The 21,423-nt window shown below is 43.6% G+C and overlaps 1 protein-coding gene across 1 annotated transcript in view; it reads left to right on the top strand.

Annotated features, from left to right (window-relative positions):
- Nucleotides 1-875: 875 nt before the first annotated feature.
- Nucleotides 876-21,423, top strand: part of ANTXR1 (ANTXR cell adhesion molecule 1) — a 104,115-nt gene continuing 83,567 nt past the window's right edge. The window contains exons 1-8 of the mRNA XM_009984230.2: nucleotides 876-1,027; nucleotides 9,312-9,383; nucleotides 10,080-10,151; nucleotides 13,217-13,298; nucleotides 14,469-14,502; nucleotides 16,286-16,365; nucleotides 18,127-18,195; nucleotides 20,261-20,341. Coding sequence (XP_009982532.2) covers nucleotides 876-1,027; nucleotides 9,312-9,383; nucleotides 10,080-10,151; nucleotides 13,217-13,298; nucleotides 14,469-14,502; nucleotides 16,286-16,365; nucleotides 18,127-18,195; nucleotides 20,261-20,341 — 642 coding nt within the window. The remainder of the gene's footprint in view (nucleotides 1,028-9,311; nucleotides 9,384-10,079; nucleotides 10,152-13,216; nucleotides 13,299-14,468; nucleotides 14,503-16,285; nucleotides 16,366-18,126; nucleotides 18,196-20,260; nucleotides 20,342-21,423) is intronic.

The following is a 21,423-nucleotide window of genomic DNA, read 5'->3' as shown; positions in this document are numbered from 1 at the left end:
GACAGAAAATGCAAGTGTAGCTGGAGTTCCGTTTTCCAGCAAGCTTTCTTGGAAGAAAAAGGGTTTAGGCTCTAGTGGCTGAATGGAGTTTGCTAAGGGTGGTTAGGGTGGGAAGCCTGTTTCAGAGGGGCAGATGTTGCTTAATATTTCTGAGAAGACACGAGGGCTGAAACCTGCCATGACTTGTCACTTTGACAGTTGTGAAGCTGCTCCAGGTTTTCAAAGGTCTTTAAACTAAGACGTTGCCTACGTGGGAAACCAGGATGTCTCTGCCCAGTGCTGTGCGACCGCTGCAAGCCAAACCCTTCTGTGTCCGTTCTAGAGCTGCTGTGCTTTGTGCTCAGCACGGTCGGTGCGCCAACGAAGGGCTTAAAAGCAGAGGCTCGGGCCAGCTGGAGTTGTCGCCACAAGGTGGCGTTCGTCGAGCTCTTTTTGCTGAGGAAAAATAAAACTTGCCATCATCCTCAATAATAACAATAATAATTAAGCGGGGGGGAGCCTCAAACCCTCCCTGCATTTTCTGAAGTGTGTGACAAAGCCAGGTTTGTGAGGAGGCTGCTCCTTCTCCTGCAGAACAATTGTGCTGCCTTCGGAGAGCTGCGAGTGAGACCGAGGGTCAAGTCCCTTTAAAAAAAAAAAAAAGTGAAATACAGTATTGTGCATCTTGAAATCTGAAACCAAGACACAGAAGTGCAAGGGAAACAAGGGGGAAAGTCTTGCAATTCCTGAGGACAACTGTTGCAAGTGGAGTTTTGAGGAATAAAATATACGTATACATACATTTAAAGGTGATTGAATGGCTTTTGTGGAGAAACCTGTGCAATAAAGGAGCCTTGGAAGAAGGGATTTCTTTTTTCTCCTCCTCTCTGGATATAATGGCCCTTGCAAAGCAAAGCATCTTGAGACTTGGCTTCAAATGGCTCTTCTTAGCAACTTTTCTGCTAGCCTGTGATGGACAAGGTGGAAAGAGAGAGAATGGTGGTCCTGCCTGTTACGGAGGATTTGATTTGTATTTCATTCTAGACAAGTAAGTCAGTTCTGCTCTATTGTTTTTCAAAGAAATCTTTCTCTAGGCATGAACTGGAATGGCATATACTGATACCGAGGAGTTTTCCTTTGGATTTTGGTTTGGTAGAAATCACTGTGTCCCTGAGGGACCTGCGAAACTCCTTACTGCTCAGAGTCTGGATTTGTTGTGGTAACATCTTTGATAGGTCTCCTGTATAATCCCATTGTGCTCTGTAAAGCAAATTGTTACAAATTTTGCCGTGCTTGATAGAGCAACTTTATTGTGTTCTTAACCCTGTAGTTTGTTACAAGAGTGGCTGGGGGAAGGGCAGCACCCTGCTCACCTCTGATTTCCCTATGAGCCGGGAAGGCTGAGGCACTCCTGGGAGCAGGGGTTGGAGAGTTGTTGCTGCAGGCGTTAGTTCTGTAGCTGAAAACGTGGAGGAAATGCTCGCCTGCCTGGAGGTCTGCTTCCCTGCGGCTCTCTCCTGAGCCCTGAACGTTCCGAGCAGCAACTTGCAGGTAAAGACCCGGCTCTGAGAGGTGGTACCGCCGTTGAGAGGCTCTGATGGTGGCCGTTGTGATGGAAAAGAGCTAGAGTGCCTTCTTGGAAGAGAGTTTTGTCTTCTCTAGGCTGAGCCACGTTTTCTTTGTTTCCTGTTAATTCAATGCCTGTTTCGACTCTTCAACTGCTTATACTGAAGATCACTTCCAACCTCGCTTTTTTCAGCACTAATTGTCCCAGTGTCGTCTTCTTGGCACTCCTTTGCCTCTTTACAGGCCTTCAGGTTGCTGATGGAGCAATATGAAACAGAGAAGTGCTGAGCTTTGGAAAGCTTCATATTGAAGCCATGCGACAATTTAGAAAAAAAGTGTAAGAAAGTACTAGCTAAAATGATTCTCCTGATTTTCTAGATTAACAACAGTTCTTTTGAACCAAAGGTTTAGAAATACTGGAGAATCCGCACACACAGCCATGGTACTGACATTATTAACCGTAAATTTCAGAGACAGGAAAGTATTTGCAAGCTGCCAAAAGCGCTCGCAAATGAAGCTTTCTGACTGATCCTCTTGAGTGTTTTGCAGTAGCTCCCACATTCCATTAGTATAAAAGACTTGGAATTACATAACGCTTTATTACAAAATACTGGGTAAAATGTAAGACTGAGGCACTGGCTGTTTTAGTGTGCCAGTTGTCCTGACACTCCAGGGGAAAGATTTTTTTTTTTTTTTTTTTTTACTTCAGTGGAAAGACCTACCTTTCTAATGCATTTTGTTGCTTTGGCTGTTCAGTTATTAGTTGGAATACTTTTATTGCTGCATATGAAAAAACAAAACAAAAAAAACAAGCCAGAGCATGATTTGTACTACAGTCAGCTTTTGCAAGCTGTGTTTCCCTGGAAGTTGGTGCAGGATTGAAGGTTTTCTCAAATCTGATGGATGTTCTGTGTTGTACCTCTGAGTTAACGTAATGTTAACAGCCCCTTATCTCAAGCTCTTTGCTGTCCTCTTACTACAAGGCATGACTTTCTAGGCTTGCTCAAGGGATTATAAATTTGGGTCCAAATATGAGGCTTGACACAAACTTTGAAGCAAGCAGGCTTACCTCATTGCATGTATCAAGGTATCCAACAAAAATTCCTACTTTGACAGTTGCAAGATTCTTACTTCTGGGATTTTCTGGTGCAAAACCAAACAGGATCCGATGTAAAAATGTACTTAGTCTCCAGCAGAATTTGGAGGAGAGTGATGGTGTTTAAGCTATTAGTGTGTACAAAATGCCATGGAGCAGAGTGTTTAGACTTTGAGGAGGCTGATGTGAGACTTGGCTGTGGTGGAGCAGGTTATCCCAGATCCTTTATCTTTACAACTTCCGTTCATTCCTCAGAGGCTAAGCTGAAGTTCTAAAAAAACTCGAGTCTTATTCAGCCTGGGTCTGCTACCTTCTAAATGTCTAGAGAATGTTTTCAGAAATGCTGCTGAAGTCCTGAATATGGAGAGAGGTGATGTTATAGAGGCCATCAGGCAAACTATGAAATGATATGAATAAATTCAGGGCTCACTTTTTCTTTACGATAGATCTAAAAATGATTCAAAATTATTAAATGTGATAAAAGAGACATTTATCTTTCTTCTACCATTGAAATTAAAATATGAAGCAACCTACTTTCTGGGATCAAAGGAGTGATACCAAAACAATAAACGTGGCCCTGGAAGTCACCAGTGCCAGCCTTCTACTGACCTTTTTGCTTCGGTGCCTGGTCACATTTGGTGCCTACTTAAGCCCATCTAGCACCCTGTACGTGTGCTGCCTGTAGGACGTGCTCCAGCTGCTGCACTGTACGCAGTCCTTGTCACAGCATGGGCTCTCGAAGTGTGCTTCTGGCCTCAAGAAGCTCCTTCAAGGTGAACATGTAACCCACTGGGCACGTGTTGTGGGCTGTTCTCACAAAGCGATGCTCCAGCTCCCTGCAATGTTCTCCTTAGGAGACTCCTGCAAACTTGCTTTGTGAACTGGTGAAGGGAAACCAGGTTTCCTCCTGCTGTCTGCAGACAGCTGGAGACATGACTCCCTGCAGATATCCTGCACAGAAGACCTGAAGCAAATCCCCGTTTCTCATGGTCATGAGGAGAAGAAAATCCAGTATTCAGCCATTCAGAAAGAATCCTGTTATGGTACACAGCCTTGGTGCACGCGTAACAAATGGAACAAGAGCTTGGATGATACCAGGTACGCTCGCTAGGTTACAATAGCATCCTTGATCTCTGTGCGTGCACTTGCTGGTCTCTTCTCATTTCCAAGAGGTCTCTCACAGCTTAGGTAGCAGTACAGAAGGCCTCTCATGGTGTGCCCGTTGGACCCCAGGCTAGCAGAGCTGTGTTCCAGAAGTGATGCAAGGACCCCCCCCCCAGAGGACTGCGGTTCGAGCTGAGCAAACTCCTTGCTAAGTAGAACCGAAGTTGTCATGCTGTTGTTGGTGCAGTGCTCCAACTTCGGAGGATGCTAAGGTTTGGCAGCAATCTGGAGCTATTTAGGTTACATGCAGGATCTAGTCGTGCAGGGTGCTGAGCATCTCAAGGTGGAGGTCGTACCAAGATAAGCCCAGTGTTGTGGAAGGTGAGGCCGCTTATCTTGGGAGAGTTGCTGGGCGAGTTGCTCCTAGATGGCATGTCCTTGTGTGTTACCGTGGTGCTGAGGGGTTTGGTGGATTGAGGTTCCCGTAGCTGAATGGTAGCAAGACCTGTGGCAGAAGATGGTGCCAAAGAATTTGCAGCCTGGATGCGAGATAAGATAAAGAAGGAAGAATGAGGAAGCAGTGAGGTGTTGATAAACATAAAGCAAACATTTGTTTTTGTTGACCTTGTCCACTTATTCCAAAAATACTGTCCATGTGACTAATTAAAGAAGAGTATGACCCACTCCCTAAGTGACATGATATCTGGTGCTCTAGTTTGTAAACACTGCACACGAGAACGGCTGGAACGTTTAGAAGCAGCTCCCAGATTGATTTATTTGCAGGTAGGGAGGAAGGAATAACAATGAGTAAGTCTTCTCATTGTTATCAATGAGTAAGTATCCTCTGTATGTCAAAGGTGTTACTTCCTATGCTCTTGCCTGCTGTGTGCAAATAGTAGGCATTTTACACCCACGTGCAGAAAACACGCAAGGAACTGTACATGTGTGAAAGAAAAGTTGGCTCTGAAAGATCCTTGGCAAAATAAAGCAAGTAATCCAAGCTGTTTCCTGTGATCCCTTTGGTACTCAGCCAGACAGCAGATCTGTTTTTAACCAGTTGTATGGAAGCGAGACTCCTGCTCGAGAGAGGCTCATAGCTGTGTCTTTGAATCCAGCTTTAGTAGCTGTCGTTACCATGGCTTAAGCGGGACTAAGTCCAGATTTACACCCCGAGCGCAGAAGAACGCGGCGCCACAGTGGGATGGAAAGCAGCCGCACTCTTGGCATCACCAGGCAGAGACACCGACCTACGTGAACTGCTTCTGGTAGTGGTGAATCTTCCCCTGGGAAAGAGAGCCCTCCCAGAGCTAACCACAGGGCCCTTCCAGAGCTGACTGGTGTTGCAGCTGCTCTAATCCGACAAAATATAAGCCTTTAGGAGGTAAGGGTAAAACAGAGCGTGTGCACAAACAGATTCAAAATCATCTCTGCTCTCCGTCGCCCTAGTTAGTGATTCCTTGATTGTTTTTCTGGAGTCATAGGCCTGAATCCAGAACCATACATGCATTTTGTTCAGATGGTGCAGAGTTGTGAGTATATAGGGACATCGTTTTTGTTTTCTTTGTTTCAGCATGATACTAGCAAGGTAGGGTGGAGGAACTGGCGCATTCTTTTGCTTGCTGCCTGAAGGGATGTAGTTCACTCCCAGGGCTGCTGTGGGCACGTGATTGCGATGAGCTACGTTAGTACACGACGTCTTTGCCTGTCAAGACCCATGTACATGGTTTTTTTAGCCAGTGGCAAATCTAAGGTTAATGATGCCTTGGTAAAAGGGATGGGTGGGAGCTGCCTTACATCCAGGATTAAGTGTGTGCCCGCAACATTCTGCGCTTTACCTACTGCTTGATGTCAATTCAGTCCATGGTTACTTCTTTATTCGGTGTTTTTTTTACATATCCCCTGCCAATCAGGAAGAGAAGCGTGTTGTTGGACTGTGATTGGGCCTAGAGGCTTATCCTGCTCTGAACGGCGCTTCCATTGAGCCTGTAACCTCAAATGTTTGACAGTCTCTCTGGTGAGCTGTCTCATGTGAAGAGTGGCACAAGACAGTAGTGTTTTCTCAAAGAATTGTATCACCTCTCTAACATCTTTGCATTATGTAGTGTTTTCAAAATTGCTCCTGAGGTATTTGGAAAGGCAAAGGATGCTTTTTGGCTCATTTGTGTTATTTTTAAAGAGCTCAATAAAAAGATGCTGCAAAACTTCTTGGGTCAATGCCACCTCTGATAGCTATGAGTCCAAAACTGTGGAAGTTGAAGGAGAATTTGGATCAACATCAGTCTCTGCCTCAGGTGTCTTTCTGTGCTTTAGTCAGCTGAAGTGCCTGTAACTGGTGTGAAGTCTTTGTGTAAGAGTTTGTGGGATTGATTCAGTTTTCTTCTCTTTTGTGCATTAAATAAAGTCACAGGTATTCTGAGAAGGTGCAGTGACAGAAATGGAAATAAAAAGTCGAAAAAGTGCAAGAAAGTCAAAACGTGGGGAGGTTTGAGTTGCTGCAGCTTTGGGCTATGGTGCATCTTGTCACAGTGAGAAGGAGAAAAACACGTATCATTCTCTTGTTAAAGGCGTAAGGGTTTATGTAGTATTAATTTCCATTTATCAGCCTTTTCTCCAGGAAGAGAATCGGGCATCCTCGAAGATCCTCTTCAATTCAATGGTTATGGCATCAACCATTCAGTTGCAAAGTGTTGGCTCGCTGATCATCTTGTTTCTCCTTGGGAATATGAAGAGATAACGATTTCAAGTTTGGCTTTTATTGCCTTGCAGTTAGGCTTTAGAAATGCTTGTCCTATTTGGAGCTCTTGGCCTGCTTTACGAGAGGCTTAGCAAGTGACCAGTGTCTTTTACTGTGGGGCTTCCGAATAACACCGCTGAAGTTTTCCTAAACCTTCTGTTGACTGCAAAGAGGTCAGTTTTGTTGGTTTTGTCCATTTTATGCCAAGGGAAGGCCGTGAGAAGTCTGAAGTGTTTCAGACGAGGTGTTTGACGTATCAGAGGAGCACTTCTTTCTAAATGCAGACCTGGGCATTTACAGCCGCCGACACCTGGGCTCGATTAGACAGAGACATTAACTGCAAGCAGACCGTGAGCTGTCTGGCTGCAGATGGAAAACTTGCTGTGCTAGAGGAATGAGGTATGGTCAGCAAAAGTGTGAGCCTTTGTTTTGGGACCCTTTTGTTGTTTGCTCTGCTAAAGATGAAGAAAAAGTGGATTGTAGACTATTCCAGTTGACCCGGTTCCGTGCCTTTGGAGCTGAAAGCAGAAACCGTCTTCCTTTTGGGGCACAGAGTTGGTCTGTTTTTATGATTTTAGCAATCATATTTGTAAGCATTTCCTTAAAATGGACATTCAACATTCTGCTGCTCTTGAACTTTCAGTTGTTCCTTTTGTGTGTTAGTAAACGTGTGGGAAGGTTTCTCGGAAAAAGAACTGTAACTTCAGATGCTTGGAGTTTTGTTCCAGAGGACATAAAGATGAGATTGTTGGTGCAAGGACAGAGTGAGGGTGATGAAAGAGAGGAGGAGGTGCAGCAGGAGCTGAAGCTATACGTGTGTGAAGTGTTAAAAAGCACTGCTTACCTGAAAAAACTGCCCAAACAACTGAAGACCAGCGGAACAACAGTTGCAAAGTTGAACGCTCAGGCAGGATGTGCCGTTGACTGGCGCAACACTGAACTGAGCTATTGGCTTTCGAGCTTTATTCTGGCAAATGCTGCTTTCAAAAAACGCACGACTTCTCAGGGCCATGAAAAATGACAGGAGTTTTAGATGACGATGACCTACATACCTTGTGTGCCCTGTGGCTGGATCTCATTCCCAGCTGCCTTGCTGCAATAGTAATTTTAAGGGATGATCAACTTCTGGTCAGAGGGGAAGAACTAACCAGACTTTTAAAGGCTAATGTGGCTTCTAGGGCAGTGGCCTCCTGCAAGTTGGGGCTAACTAAAGCTCCTGTGTTGGCAGAGACTGAGTGCTGAGTTTTCCCTTATCGTGAAGTGTGGTATAGTCATCTGATCTGATGGCCAGGAGAAGGTTGGTTAGGGTATACTTCTGAAAGGTCCTGGCTTTACATGTCTTCTACCAGATGGTTCAGAAGACACGTGAAACTTGAACGGTCTACACTTTATTGAGAGGTGGATACATGGTCTCAAGCAACGTACATTTCATTGAAGTTGGTAGTAATAACTTTATGGTTGAGAAAGCCTTGGCTGTATGTGTCTTCTGGAGATTGATGTAACCATTGCTAGAAAGTCAAGTGTTTCTTCTATGCCTCACCATATGAAGACAACAGATACTTATATTCCAGGCCAGGTCTCTGAAATTGTTTTGGCTCTTTGGCACTGATGGGACTGGAGTGCCTGTCACATTGCACCTTGGGTTGAGCTTTGTGTGTCTGTGTTCTATCTGTCTGCAGTTTGAATGCAGCGGGGGTTAAGTTTCTCGTTCGAGAGCAAGTCCTGGTGTACCTCACCCTTCACTTGTTAGAACTGACACTGATTTTCCCACTGTGTGGTTTAATTAGTTCATGCAGACCCTTGCCATTGGTGTTTCCTTGGTCCTCTCTGACACAATTTGCATGGCTAACAGGTAATAACCTCAAGTCCTGATGTGATGAAAGGAAAGAGCCAAGAAGTATCCAGCACTATCAGCGTTCGGTTGTGACCCAGACTCCTGTGATCTGTCGCTTACCATCACAGGCAGGCTGGGGTGCCTGCAAGGTTCTCTTTGAAGAGATGCAGTTGGTACTGGGTCCTTTGTGCAACGAGAGCTGGAGAGTTCACTGTTTTTCCAGATGGACCACATGCTCAATTTTGAATTGTAGTCAATTAATTAAATGAGTGATGACACATTTATTTTCCAACTAGGAAGGCATTTTTTTCCAAAATTAATATTCCGGTGTTGATAGAAGTGTTTATGCCAGAAGGGGCATTTAGTGCTGAAAGATTCTGATTAACCTATTTTTTTGCTGGTTCTTAGAACATAAAGAAGAATAATCCAACCTCATTATAGTCCATAGTTTATTTTCCTGAGGAGCAAAATTTATTTGTTTTGCCTTTAACTGAGGTGCGAAAGAATCAGCCAGAACAGCTGAGATGTGGACTTAGGGTGTTTTACCTTTCTTAGTCTCTCACACAGAGAAGTTCAACACACTGTTCCTCCAACTGCGTTTTATTCTCAAAATACACTTGAGCTAAACGCTCTGCGTAATGGTATGACAGGTGAGTTGGTGGAATTAATCCAAAATACTGTGCAGAGAGGGAAAGGTCTTTGCTCACCCAGGGTTTATGTGTTTAGGGCTGTGCTAGAGGTCGAGCGTAACCGCGTACGTTATTGTGAAGTGTGGCTGCAAACACTTGCATAGAGCGTGAATTATTCTTGCTTTTCAAAGCGAAGTAGGAAATGTCATTTACAGTTTAATAGCTCTTTAAAGGAAGGATATGGACAGTGAGCATTAAACAAAATAAGGACAAACGACTAGCTGAACAATGTGTAACAAAACATTAGGCCGGGGAAAGCTCCAGTAGCAGCAATTAAACTAATGCCTCCTGTACTAATTGTTTCCCTAGATCAGGAAGTGTCCTGCACCATTGGAATGAAATATATCATTTTGTGGAACACTTGGCCCGCAAGTTCATAAGGTAAGAAGTGCTGCTCTGCAGATAACTGCACGAGGCGGGGGGTGCAGGCGCAGTCGAGTAGCACACACTCCTTTCTGAGAGGTGACCCAGTGGATTCTTTCTGCTTTTCTCAGGTCACCCCATCGACTGCTTTCCCCAGATTTCTGTCATGCAGGAAATAGGAGCAGATAAGCTCATCGTTCCCTTCTTTCCTGCCTCACTTGCATGGATCAAACTGTATTTCTGTGGGGCAGGAATCCTCTTGTCTCTGGGATGGCTGGCTACTGCCTGAGGTACAGAAGTCTGGGGCTGCAGGGAGAGGCCTGAGGCTGTAGCTTTGGGCACTGAATGCCTTGAGACTGGATGAAAAATCCCACAGGGCAGTGAGTGGAATGTGTTGTGATAAACATCATCAGCCTTCCCTTGTCTCCATGGTGATACCAGGCCGTGCTTAAGCCTTTCTTGCTTTAGCAAGCCCAGGGGCATGATGCAGTGCTAGTTCCCTCTTGCAGAAGGATTCCTCACGGTTTTCCTCTAGGAAGGCCCATGGCAGAACACCTTTTGCTGCTGAGTTACAATCTATATGCCAGTGATCTAAAATGCTGGTGAGTTATAGTCTAGATAGCAATCAGAGCACCTAGTGTGTTTGGTGTTAGGCATGCAGTAACCTCTGCTCTGGACCACCAAAATAATCTCCTTTTTTCTCTCCTTTTCCAGCCCTCAGTTGAGGATGTCCTTCATTGTTTTTTCAACTAGAGGGACAATTCTGATGAGGTTAACAGAGGACAGGTAAGAAGGTGTTTAAAGGTGCACAGCAGCTTTTGTGGCCTTCTTGTAGCTTCCTTCATCTTCCTTGCTCTAGGATTTCCAGTCCAACTGTGAGCAGTGTTGTGACACCTTTGGGCTTCTCGGTTTCATCGTTTGAATCGCCTGCCTGTTTTCACCTATGACACTCTTTCTACCAGAATGCATTAAGGCCTCTTCAGGCAGAGGCTGCCTTCTTAATTTTAACTTCTCAATGTCTTTCTGTCAGCAGTTAGGCTTTAAACTCACATTGCTGTCCTAGAGGGAGTCTGCCTTCTACAGATTTTCAGGCTTTTGTTAGAGAACAAGAGCATTGTTGCTTTTGAAACATTCTTAGGGAGTTTCTTCTGCAAACAAAGAGGTGAAACTCCCTTCCCAAAAAAACAACCTCGAAAGCTGTTGGTGATACCCGTACTCTTGAGGTAGAGGTGAACATGATTTCTTCGGAGGTCTGAAGGTGTGTTACAGGCAAACAGTGTTTAGGATGGATTACAACAGTGTGTGGTTTTTGGCAATGACAGTTTGATTGCTGTGTTTCTGAAGCATGTTCCTGTCATCCCCTTATAGATCTGCAAGTTAATCCCAGTAAAATCTATGGGATAGATTACTGGTGGTTCTTTTTACTCTGAGCTCTCTCAAGGAGAGCTGGATGAGGTGCTTCAATAGCTCTTGCTCCCTCTGTTAACTTCATTGCCACGTGGAGCAAAAAATATGTAACACATGTGAAGACTGTATAAGTCAGCATGTGTTTTACATATTGGAAGTCTAAGAAGTTGCATACCAGAGCAGCTCCTATAGCAGAATGAATAGGAAACTGGCCGCTTTCCTGAGGAGCAGTCCACATACATACCAACCTTGAAAAATGTCATTAAACCCAGCCAGCCTGAGCTTCTCTTGCCACTTACTGTATCAGTAAGTATAAAGAGAACGAACTACATTTAAAAATGTAAAAAAACCCAAACAACAAACAAACCTGTTCCCTGCCTCTTTGTCTCCCACCCTGTAAGCATACCCTATTGCACAGATCTCTACTCTGTCAAGGTTCTGAGCAATGAGACTTGAGTGTTTTCCATGTGGAAATGTATTTCGTGTTTATCCAGCTGTCTTAGAAATGTTGACTGGGAACAGGACATCGATACGTTATTAGTCTAAAAACCAGCTGACTGGTGAGCTGCTGGTTTTCATTGGAGGACTGACAAACAAGTTGGGGGCTTCATGCTGGTCTTTTAGTTAACACTGGCCTTTCTTAACAGGGATGCTGGTGTAATGGCAAAACCTCTTCTACCTTGCCTGTGCCTCCATGTGGTGTGTCAGCATCTGAACATGAAGATTGAGGGTGTTTAGTGTCCCTTTTGGGAAAACTCTGTGCCTCTAATGGGACTGGATTGACATATTTTAAAGACCTTTGCTGTTTATTTTAAAATTTCAGTGCTCGCGTTTCAAAAAATAGATCTGATCACAGGACTCTCTGTTGATTTTATATTCAGTATTGACTTGGTATGTGCATGGGTAGTTGAACGGAGGCGATATGTGCCCCTAGCCCACCTGTGATTGTACAGCTCCGTGTGACATCGCAGGTACAGAACAAGTTCTTAAATATTGGTAGTTCAACTTATTGCAAAAGCAGATACTCTTTTCTCCCCATGGGAGTTACTGCTCTGTAGACTGAATGTTAGTGCACCGCTGCAATCAACCTCACAAATGTGAGATAGAGTATGTGATGATCACACAAACTGGATATTGTGAAGAAGCTAAAACATGCAGGAACAAAGCTGACTTTGGGAGTTTGGTCTTGCAATGTCCGTGTGGTCCTTAATGCAGTGCCTGAACCCATTTCCCGTGAAGATTCTGTAGTTTACTCAGAGATACACCCCACGCGTTACAGGGTTTTATCTTGGTATTAAAGAGTTCTGGCCCAGACTTGGCTTCCAGAGTTTGGTGTATGCAACAAATGGACACCCACCCCATTTAGCCTGCAGTTGATCTGTCACTGTGCCTGAGATTTCTGAAAAAATTAGAAGAGATCTCCTGAATCATAATGAGCTTTTGGGAAAGACTTTAACCTTTGAGTTGGTTGGAACAGGCACTGAAGGTGTAACGTCCAAATAAACTAGAGTTGCCAGGATGGTTTGAGATTGCATCGTTGTTTGTGGCTGTTTGATTACGTTTGTGTAGTCAAGTCAGCAAGCATAAGTGAGGAAAGTGAGCCAGGTGTGAGTCAGCTGTTCTGCTTCTACATCAGAGGTTTGACCAGGGTTACAAGAGGAAGATTTATTTAGAAAGAAATGTGTAGATACTGACCTAGGAGTGTGCTGCTGTTGTGATGTTTTCTCCAGGCTGTGGGAACACTGCGAGCACATAGAATCATAGACTTGTTAGGGTTGGAAGGGACCTCAAAGATCATCCAGTTCCAACCCCCCTGCCATGGTCAGGGACACCTTCCACTACACCAGGTTGCCCAAAGCCTCGTCCAACCTGGCCTTGAGCACTTCCAGGGATGGGGCAGCCACAGCTTCTCTGGGCAACCTGTTCCAGTGCCTCACCACCGAGTGAAAAATTTCTTCCTTATATCCAATCTAAATCTACTCTCTTTCAGTTTAAAGCCATTACCCCTTGTTCTGTCACTACACACCCTCGGAAAAAGTCCCTCTCCAGCTTTTCTGTAGCCCCTTTAGGTACTGGAAAGCTGCAATAAGATCACCCTGGAGCCTTCTCTTCTCCAGGCTGAACAGCCCCAACTCTCTCAGCCTGTCTCCAGAGCAGAGGTGCTCCAGCCCTCGGATCATCTTTGTGGCCTCCTCTGGACCCGCTCCAGCAGCTCCATGTCCTTCTTGTGTTGGGGACTCCAGAGCTGAACGCAGTACATCTGCTCTATTTTCCGTATTGTTAGAAAGGTGTCTACCCAGACATTACCTTAGCCTATATCAATGTTGGGTTAACTCTTTTTCCCTCTCTCTCCATGTCTGGTTCTGCCATGCCTGTCTTCACCTGGGTATCAGCTACTGATAAATTTGGGCTTGGATCTAACAGTGCATCTGCATTCGTTTCAGGGAACAGATACGTCAGGGTCTAGAAGAGCTGCAGAAAGTCCTTCCGGGAGGTGACACATACATGCATGAAGGATTTGAAAGGGTAACTAGATGCATGCTATAGTGCCTCTAAACTGTCCCTGGGGGCTCCTCGGGAAATGTTAAACACAGGAATCTGATTAATAATTCTCTGGTAGGTAAGTGGGGCTGTTTCAATTTTATGCAATAGATACACTGAGGCGTACACCTTGCGTTGGAGCTGGTACGAGGGAGCTGCCCACCCTACCACTTCTCTTTCTTTTTGCCTTCAGCTCTTATGGGGGAAGCTGCCTTTCTAGCTTAGGACAAGGGAGGCAGCTTTGGTACTGCAGTCCCACATGGAAGCATGTTCACGAAGGGTGGAAAGCTGCCCAGAGTCCCGCATGGGTGCTATAGGAGGCTTGTTGGAGGTGGGTGTGGGCTGAGGCCATGGCTCTAGTCTGTTCTCACTGGTGGGCAAATCATGCTGACCTTCTCCCTCTGCGTGTTTTACAAGCTCAGGAGTTTCTCTTACCCTGAACTCCCGAACCTCTCCAACTTCTGTACTACCCATGCATTTGGGAGGATAGTGGAACTGTCTGCCTATCAAAAATACATGTGAACATATAACAAAAATTCAGGTGACCTGACAGATGTGCTGGCTCTTAACTAGGAGGCCAGAACCAAATCCCCTCAAACTTTTCAGGACAAGTCCAAAACCCCAAATTTAAATTCAGAACAGAAGTGAAATTCACAAGTCAAATGTGTTCAGGGGGCCCAGTTTTCAATTTTGAATCGATACGCACTGAAGTGTTTGCCCTTCTACCTTGCACAATATGCTTGTGCATAGATCGAGTGGGAGACAGAAGCATAAGAATTTCTCTCTGCAGTGGTTTATTTGCAATTACAGTAGTTGATCTAGAGGTGGTGGGAGTATTTTGTCCATGGACCTATGATGTTTCTGAAGGAAGAAGGTGAATGTAATTTTTCAGGTATCAGAATAGTGGGAGACTGCACTACTGTTGGCCAATGGTTTGACTGAGTTATGCTTTAGGCAAGACCTTGAAGTAATGCAGTTAAAACCATAGGCAAGAAACTGGTTTTATGAAGCAGATAACTCTGAAAGCAGAGGTTATGTGCAGGCTGAAAACATGACGTCTTCAGTGCCATCTTCTCTTTCTTTCTGGTGCATGTGTAGATGCCCACAAAGTATTATTATTCCTTTATAACTAATAATCTTCTGATTTAATTTCAGGCAAGTGAACAGATTTACTATGAAAATGTTCACGGTGAGAGACTTTCTTGATTCATTGAATGTGTGGGGTTTTTTTTTCTCTTTTTAATAACCTCAATAGATTTAAAATGCAGCTTTACTGTGGGAAAGGTGGAGGTTGGCTCCTGTTCTTACAGGAATGCCTATTCAGGGTAGTTGTTTCTGAAAAGTAAAGAGAACAGGTGGAGCTTTAAGGATCCAGAGTTGGAGTGAATGTGTTTCAGGCCAAAAGTGAGAAGCTGGGCTGACTGCAATTACCTAAACTTACCAAAACTGTCTGGTACCTTATCTTGTTCTTTCTGCTTGAGGACTCAGGTAACCATTTCTTCTTCCTTTTGAAACACGTGGAGATGCTGTTAGATAAAAGTGTTTTTTTCAGGAAGCAAGTATTAAATCTAGTAGTAAGTGCAGACAATTGTAAAAGTGTTCGTCCTTTCTTCCTTGTAGTGAATGTAAAAACTTTCTGCACTGCAAAGCCTGAAGTAGAAATATAAACATTGCTTCTTGGAAACCAAAAGATAGGCAAGCAGATCTGTGAGTACAAAGCCAGTCCGAATGGTTTTGCAGGGCCACTCATGAATAAAACGAAGTAGTGACTACGTCCACACAGCTCTGCAAAATATGACTGGAGCAGAACGGACTCGATAGCTAGAACAAGGCAATTTGGGATTGATAATGCTTTTACATGCTGGTGTACACGTAACGTGTAGACAGGTTGCCAACATATGCAAGAAGCAGTGGACAGCTGGGTCCTCAAGTCTGAATGTTGTCCTGTGTGTTTTGTGTTTATTAGTTCTGCATGTTTGTCCTTGCTCCACTAAAAGGAGTGTTTATACCACCTGCAGGAGGCCCTAAGGCTCCTGCAGTAGCTAATGGAGGGAGAAAGGCTTCTCTGGAGGTCCTTTGGGCTCCTAAGCTTGTACAAGAAGTGCTCACCCTTCTCCATTTCCTACAGAAAGAGCCTAGTTGAGTTGGGCACCTGCAACATGAACGACCCTGCACGTTGCTTATTGTTTGTCAAGCACTTGACTTTCTTGTTGCATCGTGACCACATTATTTAAAATTGAGGATTTCTAAGTGGTGCCAAGAAAATTAGGTACCAGACCTCTGTTCTGCAGTAATTGAAGAATCTGCTTGTTTGGAATTTTGTCTCTTCAGCAACAGCTTGTTAAAGGCACAGCTACTCCTTCAGATCTGTAGCAAGTCTGTTGTCAGAAATATTGATTAATTCTATTTGGCCAGTTCTGAAAACTAATACAAACTTGTAAAACCCAAGCTACCATCAATGCAAGAGGAAGACTGCGAGCTTTAACTATGTTGCTGAAAAATGTTACATAGGAAGGTTGAAGATTTTAGGCCGTTTTTCTGCCATATCTATTTAAATCCCAATTAAGCTTTTCATTACAAGCTGAAAAAAAATCTCTGGATTTCTTGAATTGACAGCATTAATAAAATCAAGATAAAACTATGAACACTTTGGATTGTCTTTTTGTTGACTGCGGTCTAATCTACTGGTCTGAAATATTGAAATAGTTATGAGGGACTCTCAGTTAAAAATCATTGGCACATCAAAGGAGTGTGGTATAAAACTGGTGTTGAAAGCAGGTGCCTGAGTGGAAAAAGTGTGCAGAAATTCATGTCTTCTGAAAACTGGCTGGCTGAAGGGAAGTAAGGATGGGCTTGATGTCCACTGTTTCTGGTCCTTCAAGTGTGCTAACAGGTCACTAGCAGGATGTTAACTAGACTAGTTTAACAAATACAACTCAAAAACAAGGGACTAAAGAAGCTTATGTGTTTAGGTTACAGAACTGCAAGTGTCATCATTGCATTGACAGATGGAGAGCTCCATGAAGACCTGTTTTTCTACTCTGAGAGAGAGGTGAGTGTCTTACATGTTTTTAGGCAGGGAGACGGTGCAATGTCTGGGCTTACTGCTTTGAAGGCAGAAGATAGGGGAAAACCTCCTACCCTGGTAACAAAACTTCCCTTTGATGCTCTTTAGATGTGAATCTTAAGGATAAATGTTAACAACAGCAATGCTTCTGACTCGCCAAAACTGAGACTATTCAGAGAAAAAGAGGGAGGTTTAAACTTCCAGGTTAAAAAAAAAAAAAAAAAAGAGCCTAGTGAAGGAATAGTTCACAGCTGAAAAGTTTCAGTATTTACTGGATTGTTCTGGGAAATACCTAAATCTTCTCACTTTGACTTTTCTTCTTTCATAAAAAGTAACGACCGCAGAAAGAGGATTTTGTTCCTAAAATGATGTGTCACATCAGAAAGTCTTTCAGATGATCAAATCCAAAATTTCCCCAAATGTTTCCAAGATTCAAGCATGTATTCTCAACACCCTCATTAAATTAGCATATTATGCAAAATATTAGATTAACAGTAGACTGAGCACTTGAAAACTTTGCTGTATAGTGCTCCTACTGATGTCCTTTTGATAGTTATCTCTGAAGAGATGAACCCATTCTCACTTGTCAATCAAACAAATTAAGATGACCTAAACTTGGAAGATGTTATTGTTACATGAATTTGCTATGGACAGATTTTTTCCTTTTAATCTGTCCAAAGCGCAGCTTTAAATCCAATAACAACAAAAAGAATGGTTTAGTAGGGTAAAACCAATATTGCTACAGCACAAACAAATGTCATGAATCTCGAGTTCCCCTCCTTACGAATCATCTCCTTTTCTTCCCTTCCGAAATCAAAAACCCACAAGAAAAACAAGTTTGTTTTTTGAGGTGAATGAACAAGTTGAGAGGTCAGAAGTGTTATATTTGTTTTGGTTTGGGGAAGAACAGTTGGTGAGCTGGTAGAACAGAGATCCTGAGTTCAGCTCTTACACTTTGAGTTGCTTCAGTTGTTGGGGTTCAAGTTTCTTGGTGTAAAACTGGCGTGATGCTTTTCTTGTGAAGCACTTTGCTGTCCAGCAGTTTGAACTACTGCAGTCTCCTGATACAGTCTGACTTGCTGTGATCTTTTCTGGGAATGGTTTTTCAGTCAGGTGTTCCTGTTCTAATGAAAAATGATTAAAGTACTTAGGCAGGCAAGAGCATTTAGAACAGTTGCTTTTTGAATATAAATGCAATTTCATCTGCATGTCAACGAAGTAGCCTGGAAAAATCAAACCCGTGGATGTTCTCTCTTTGCTAGTTTGCGATGCTGTGTAAATAGTGGGAGTGATACAGTTTTGTAGTAGATGGAATGATGTGTCTCTTCACCTATGGATATCATGAGTCCCGGCTCACGTGTCTGAAATAAAAAATAACAAAACATTTTAGATTACTATTATATTGGAATGTGTCCTAAATGCTGAAAAGGAAATGGATTTATTCTGTCTTAACATATGTTGGACAGGCAAACGTTAGGAAGTTGGAGTAGTTAGGAAGGTGAGCTAATTACATTTTAAATACCCCACCAAATAACTTGAGTTTTGCTTTACTAAATGAATAGCGGCTCTAGTAGCAGAGAGAACCTGTTTTTGCAGAATCAGGGAGGAAAGCTTTTAAAGCTCTCTTTTTGACAAGTACCCCCTTGCTCATTCTACAGAGAAAGACTAAATTTATGATTAAGACCTTTCAGAAGCTGGTATCCCATCACATTTGCATCCATGTCATCCTACCTTTCCTTGTTGCAGGCTAATCGGTCACGTGACCTGGGAGCAACAGTATATTGTGTTGGTGTGAAAGACTTCAACGAGACCCAGGTAAACAAAGCACTCCTTTCTACTGAGGTACTTGGCAAAGGTGCGTGGTGAACAGAGGCACACGCTCCTGAATCACGTTCTCAAGGCTTCGCAGGTGTCTTCCTCTCCTCCTGTTGACTGATGGACAGTCTAAAGTGACCACCTGAAGTGTCTTGATCTGGGTGTTGGGTTTAAGCCCCTTTCTGTCTAAATCTTCATGTGTGGAGAACTGTCCCTCAGTCTTCATGCCACAAGGACTCTTGCTAACGGTGGAGAGAAGCAGAGGAAAAGACCCATGAAGAATAGCAAATCAGTCCGGCTTAAACTGCTGGCAGAAGGAGGTTGTGGGGACTTTTTTTTTTCCCATGAAATGGAGGTAGTGCCATGTAATGGTTCAGATTCAGTCCAACTTTTCTTTCATGGGAAAACTATGCTGTAAAAATCAAACAGCTTCATTAGTGACACTAATATTTTACAGTGTTTTCCCATTTGATAGTCAGACTTCTGAATTTATCAAATGAATGTTAATATGTCCATGAATTACGTTTCACACCGAGTGTAACAGTTGGCATTTTTCTAACTCGAGTGAAACACTCGTACAGCCTTTAAGTGGAGCACTGGAATACTTACTGAATAGAGATTTTCCAGGTTTTCAGCTTTCTAACAAAGCTTCAAACGCTGATTCAAAAGAAGTCAAAACAAACTGGGTTTAGAACAATCTCCTTTGAATCAAAACCAGAGACTGGTGTAACCCAGAGTAAGTCGTAGAAAAAGCAAGGAGGGAATAAAAATGGCAAAGAGACTAGATCTAAAGAAGCAGACCTCAGACAACTGCTACTTGAAGTCATTTAGATGCCGAAGAAATTAACTGGAACTAGATGAAATTAACTGGAAATTAACTGGAACTCTGTCTGAAGTCCAAGAATGCACTAGGAGGGTGACTATAGGGAAGGAGTTGGGGAAGCTGTAAACATCCTGGTTTACAGAAGCTGCTGTATCTTGGCTGACAAGCAGTAAGCAGCTCTACTACCCTCCTCGGAGCAGGCAGAGGAAAGCTGCCTGGAGTATTTCTTCAGATGCAAAGCAGGAGGTTGGCAGTTTGGTGTTTTGCTTGGGAAGTGGGAGTTCTGAGTGACATGAGCTGGAAAGGTGGAGCCAGTGGGGTTTAGGGAGGAATGTGTGGCTGGTCTGCTGCCTCCAATGTGCAATGCTAGAGGAAACGCCCAAGAGGCCTGCTGGGCTGGTGTTACCTCTGCCATGGGAGAGAATCACTACAACAAACGTTGGCGTTGCAACAGTAAAACTTGATTCTGCTCCAGCAGATGCATGGAGAGCTCGTTACTTCTGAATTGGGCTTATGTTTTTGCCTTAACCCTTAGCATGCTATTGACAAGTGAACCTGCGTGTAGCTCTTTACAGGTGATGTCCTGGTTCCCCTTATCGTACTACTGCCTCAGGAATGGCCCCCTTCCTTGTCATGTAGGTTTCCAATGCTCTTCTGCTCCCTTTTCTCCCCCACCAAGAAAAATATCTCCTGTTCTAGCTCCCTGCTTGGCTCTTTAATGGTTAAGCCTAGAACAAATAGTAGATCTATGTCCTGACAGGAAAGATGAATCTGGCTTATATTGAATCATTTTGATAAATATGGAATCATTTTGATTAGTTCCCTGGTTTAAATGATGTATGTGCTGAAGTGTGTCGCTGCGTTAGTGGCCTGTCAAGTTGATGCTGTGGCCTATTTTGATTGGGGAGTTGCTGAGTTGGGTGCTTTACAATCATGTGGGAGATCGTTTTTTGCAATGAAGATCATTAGGTTCTGGGCATCTGTGAAAGCCACTTTCTATCTTGCCTTCAAAGTTAAGGGAAGCCTTTGCTGATTCCCGACAGAGAGCTTTCTAAAATCAGTCAAGCTAAAGAGAGAAACTTTTCAGTGCTTGACAAACTGTAATGCACTAGCAATACTTGGAGCACTTGGGTTTTTTTACTTGCAAGTGGATGATTCTGGAGAAGTCTTAATTTGCTGCCCGCTGGCTAATTTATCTCATTCTTTGCATTTCTGTTTTATTTACTTTTACCGCTCTGTCAGCTGGCTCGAATTGCCGACAGCAAAGATCATGTCTTTCCAGTGAACGACGGTTTTGAAGCCCTTCAGGGGATCATAGACTCTGTAAGTATTTTTAATCCTTTGCTTGCATGTGTGCATGTTAGTTTGCTAGCTTGCACAGTTGAAGGTTTCCTTTTGCTGTGCTCACAAGGGCCTGCTGGCTGCTAATAAATCACTTAAACATTGGGGCCAAAGAGATGGACCTTTGTTTGTACTAATATTGCTACTTCAAGGTAGAGTTTATCAAGAGGTCAGGAAGCTTTGAGCTCAAATATTATCTGTGTGTGTCTCCCTCCTTGCTGGGCAGTAAGTGACTGAATGGACGCGGCACGTGACGATGTATAAAATGGCTGCCACAGACTGGAACAGCAAAGATGTGTTAGAGCACGTTCTGAAGGATTAGGGCACTCTTTGATCTCCACCTTTCTGCTTGACTAGCATCCTTTCTGTCCCGATGGATGTGCTGTGCTGCTCACCTGGTCAGAGTGGGGGAAGGGATCCTGCTATGAATGCCAAGATCCCAAAACCTCGACTTTTTGCATTCAGCCTCCTGACCAATGGGCTATTTTTTTTTTTCCCCCTCCAGACCTAGGTTTCCCAATTAGGTTGATCAATTCCTGGCATTTTCTTTAGGGGTTAGGTGCAGCATGTAAGAGCTGGCCCATTCCTGAGTGGCTGGGATAAGAGCTAGCTGTTCAGCTGACAGAGGGACATAGATTGATTTCTTTCCCTTGGCTTGCATACAAGCCATGCAAAAGGCTCCATGGTCTTTACTGGTAAACAAGGATGCCTGATAAGGCATCCCTGTTTCTAGATCTGAAACTTTGAGTGGCCTAATACTGTCTCACCCAGGGCCAATGATTCCCTTGGCTGAGCAGGAAAAGCAATACGTGAGAGGATGTGTATGCCATTTTCATTATAAGTCTAAAATTTGCCAAGCATTCACTAGGAAACAGGATGTTTTCAGGTGGCTTTCAGTATTTTTCTGTTCCTTTTGCTCAGTCATATCCCATAACTGTTCTAATTCGATTGCTTCCCATGGCTACAAAGAAGGATGGGAAATCCTTTTAAGGACACGTTTTGTTCATTTTGGTATAGACTTTTTGGTTGATAAAACACAGATGAAATCTACAACTTGAAGCTGG

Source organism: Tauraco erythrolophus, chromosome 29 (genome assembly GCF_009769465.1).
Source record: "Tauraco erythrolophus isolate bTauEry1 chromosome 29, bTauEry1.pri, whole genome shotgun sequence".
Taxonomy (NCBI): domain Eukaryota; kingdom Metazoa; phylum Chordata; class Aves; order Musophagiformes; family Musophagidae; genus Tauraco; species Tauraco erythrolophus.
This window is presented reverse-complemented; position numbering and strand designations above follow the sequence as displayed.